Source organism: Auxenochlorella protothecoides (genome assembly GCF_000733215.1).
Source record: "Auxenochlorella protothecoides strain 0710 unplaced genomic scaffold scaffold69, whole genome shotgun sequence".
NCBI classification, from domain to species: domain Eukaryota; kingdom Viridiplantae; phylum Chlorophyta; class Trebouxiophyceae; order Chlorellales; family Chlorellaceae; genus Auxenochlorella; species Auxenochlorella protothecoides.
Window position 1 is genome coordinate 12,861 of NW_011934426.1, and position 1,778 is coordinate 14,638.

The 1,778-nt window shown below is 73.3% G+C and overlaps 1 protein-coding gene across 1 annotated transcript in view; it reads left to right on the forward strand.

Moving 5' to 3' along the window:
* The window catches only part of F751_5708 (Protein transport protein SEC23), a gene marked incomplete at both ends in the record, with an annotated part of 5,478 nt that overhangs the window by 2,064 nt on the left and 1,636 nt on the right, over positions 1-1,778 (forward strand). Inside the window, 2 exons of the mRNA XM_011403198.1 lie at positions 238-986; positions 1,203-1,578. Of these exons, the coding sequence (XP_011401500.1) occupies positions 238-986; positions 1,203-1,578 (1,125 nt within the window). The remainder of the gene's footprint in view (positions 1-237; positions 987-1,202; positions 1,579-1,778) is intronic.

Genomic DNA, 1,778 nt, shown 5'->3' on the forward strand with positions numbered 1-1,778 from the left:
TTCGCGCTGAGCAGCGTGCTGGAGGACCTGGCCCGCGACCCTTTCTTGCCGGTGCAGGGCCAGCGCCACGCGCGCGCCACGGGCGCCGCGCTGTCGGTCGCCGCCGCGCTGGCGGGCGCGTGCCTGCCCGCCGGCGCCGGCTCCGCCCGCCTGCTCCTGCTGGTGGGCGGCCCGGGCACGCTGGGCGCCGGCGCGGTGGTCACCCCCGACCTCTCCGACCCCATCCGCAGCCACAAGGACCTGGCCAAGGACGCGGCGCCGCTGTCCGCGCCCGCGCGCCGCTTCTACGACGGCGTCGCCGCGCAGCTGGTGGCAGCGGGCCACGCGCTGGACGTGTACGCCTGCTCCCTGGACCAGGTGGGCCTGTACGAGATGAAGGCCGCGGTGGAGCTGACCGGCGGGCTCACCGTGCAGACCGACTCCTTCGCCAACCCCGTGTTCCGCGAGGCCCTGCGCCGCGCCTTTGCGCCGCCGGGCGAGCCGGGGCACCTGGGCCTGGGTTCCAACGCCACCCTGGAGGTGCGCTGCTCCAAGGACATCAAGGTGTGCGGGCTGCTGGGCCCTGCGGCCGCGGTGCCGGGCGACCGCAAGTCGCCCTGGCTCTCCGACACCCAGGTGGGCCAGGGCGGGGCCACCGCCTGGCGCACCTCCACCCTGGCCGCCGGGACCACGGTCGCCGTGGTGTACGACATCGTGGCGCCGCACGGCGCCGCGGGCGACGCCGGGTCGCCCCAGCTCTTCCTCCAGTTCATCACGCGGTACACGCACGAGTGCGGAGCGCCACGCACGCGCGTGACCACCGTCAGCCGCCGCTGGACCGATGGCGCCAACGTGGGGGAGCTCATGCAGGGCTTCGACCAGGAGGCCGCCGCCGTGCTGCTGGCGCGCCTGGCAGCCCACAAGATGGAGGCCGAGGACGACTTCGACGTCACGCGCTGGCTGGACCGGTCCCTCATCCGCCTATGCGCGCGCTTCGGCGACTACAGGTGGGTCCCAGGCGGGCAGGAGCGCCGAGCCCCGTGCGTGCCGGGGCGGGGCGGGGGGGGCGGGGCGCCTGGCCTGGGCCGCGCTGCGACCGGCGCTGCGAGGTCCCGGGTCTCGCGCCTCGGCCTGCCCGTGCGGCCAGCCCCCCGCTGTGCAGCCTGCCCTGCATGCACACCCCTTCCCCCTGACCCCACGTGTGCACACCAAAACCACGACAGGAAGGACGAGCCGGATTCATTCCAGCTGCGCCCGCAGCTGGCCTACTTCCCGCAGTTCGTCTTCAACTTCCGGCGCTCCCAGTTCTGCCAGGTGTTCGGAAACAGCCCCGACGAGACCGCCTTTGCGCGCCTGGCGCTGCAGCGCGAGACCGTGGGCGAGGGCGTGACCATGCTGCAGCCCCTGCTCTACTCCTACGCCATGGGCGCCGCGCCGGAGCCAGTGCTGCTGGACGTCTCCTCCATCGCCCCCGACCGGGTGCTCCTGCTGGACGCCTACTTCTACGTCGTCGTCTTCCACGGCACCACCGTGGCACAGTGGCGCAAGGCGGGGTACGCCGAGCAGCCCGAGTATGCCGCCTTCAAGGCGCTGCTGGAGGTGAGGGGTGCTGCATGGGGCTTTGTGGGGGGGAAAGGAGGGGCTGGGAGGGGAGTGGGAAGGGGGTGGAGGACGCAGGGCGAGGCGGCGGTGAGCTAGGGGCAGCTCGACCGTGCCATGACAGCCTGCGGCGTGGCCACACTGGGTCATGCCGGTTTGGCTTGAGACGCCTGCATGGGAGCGTGCAGTGCCATCCCTTA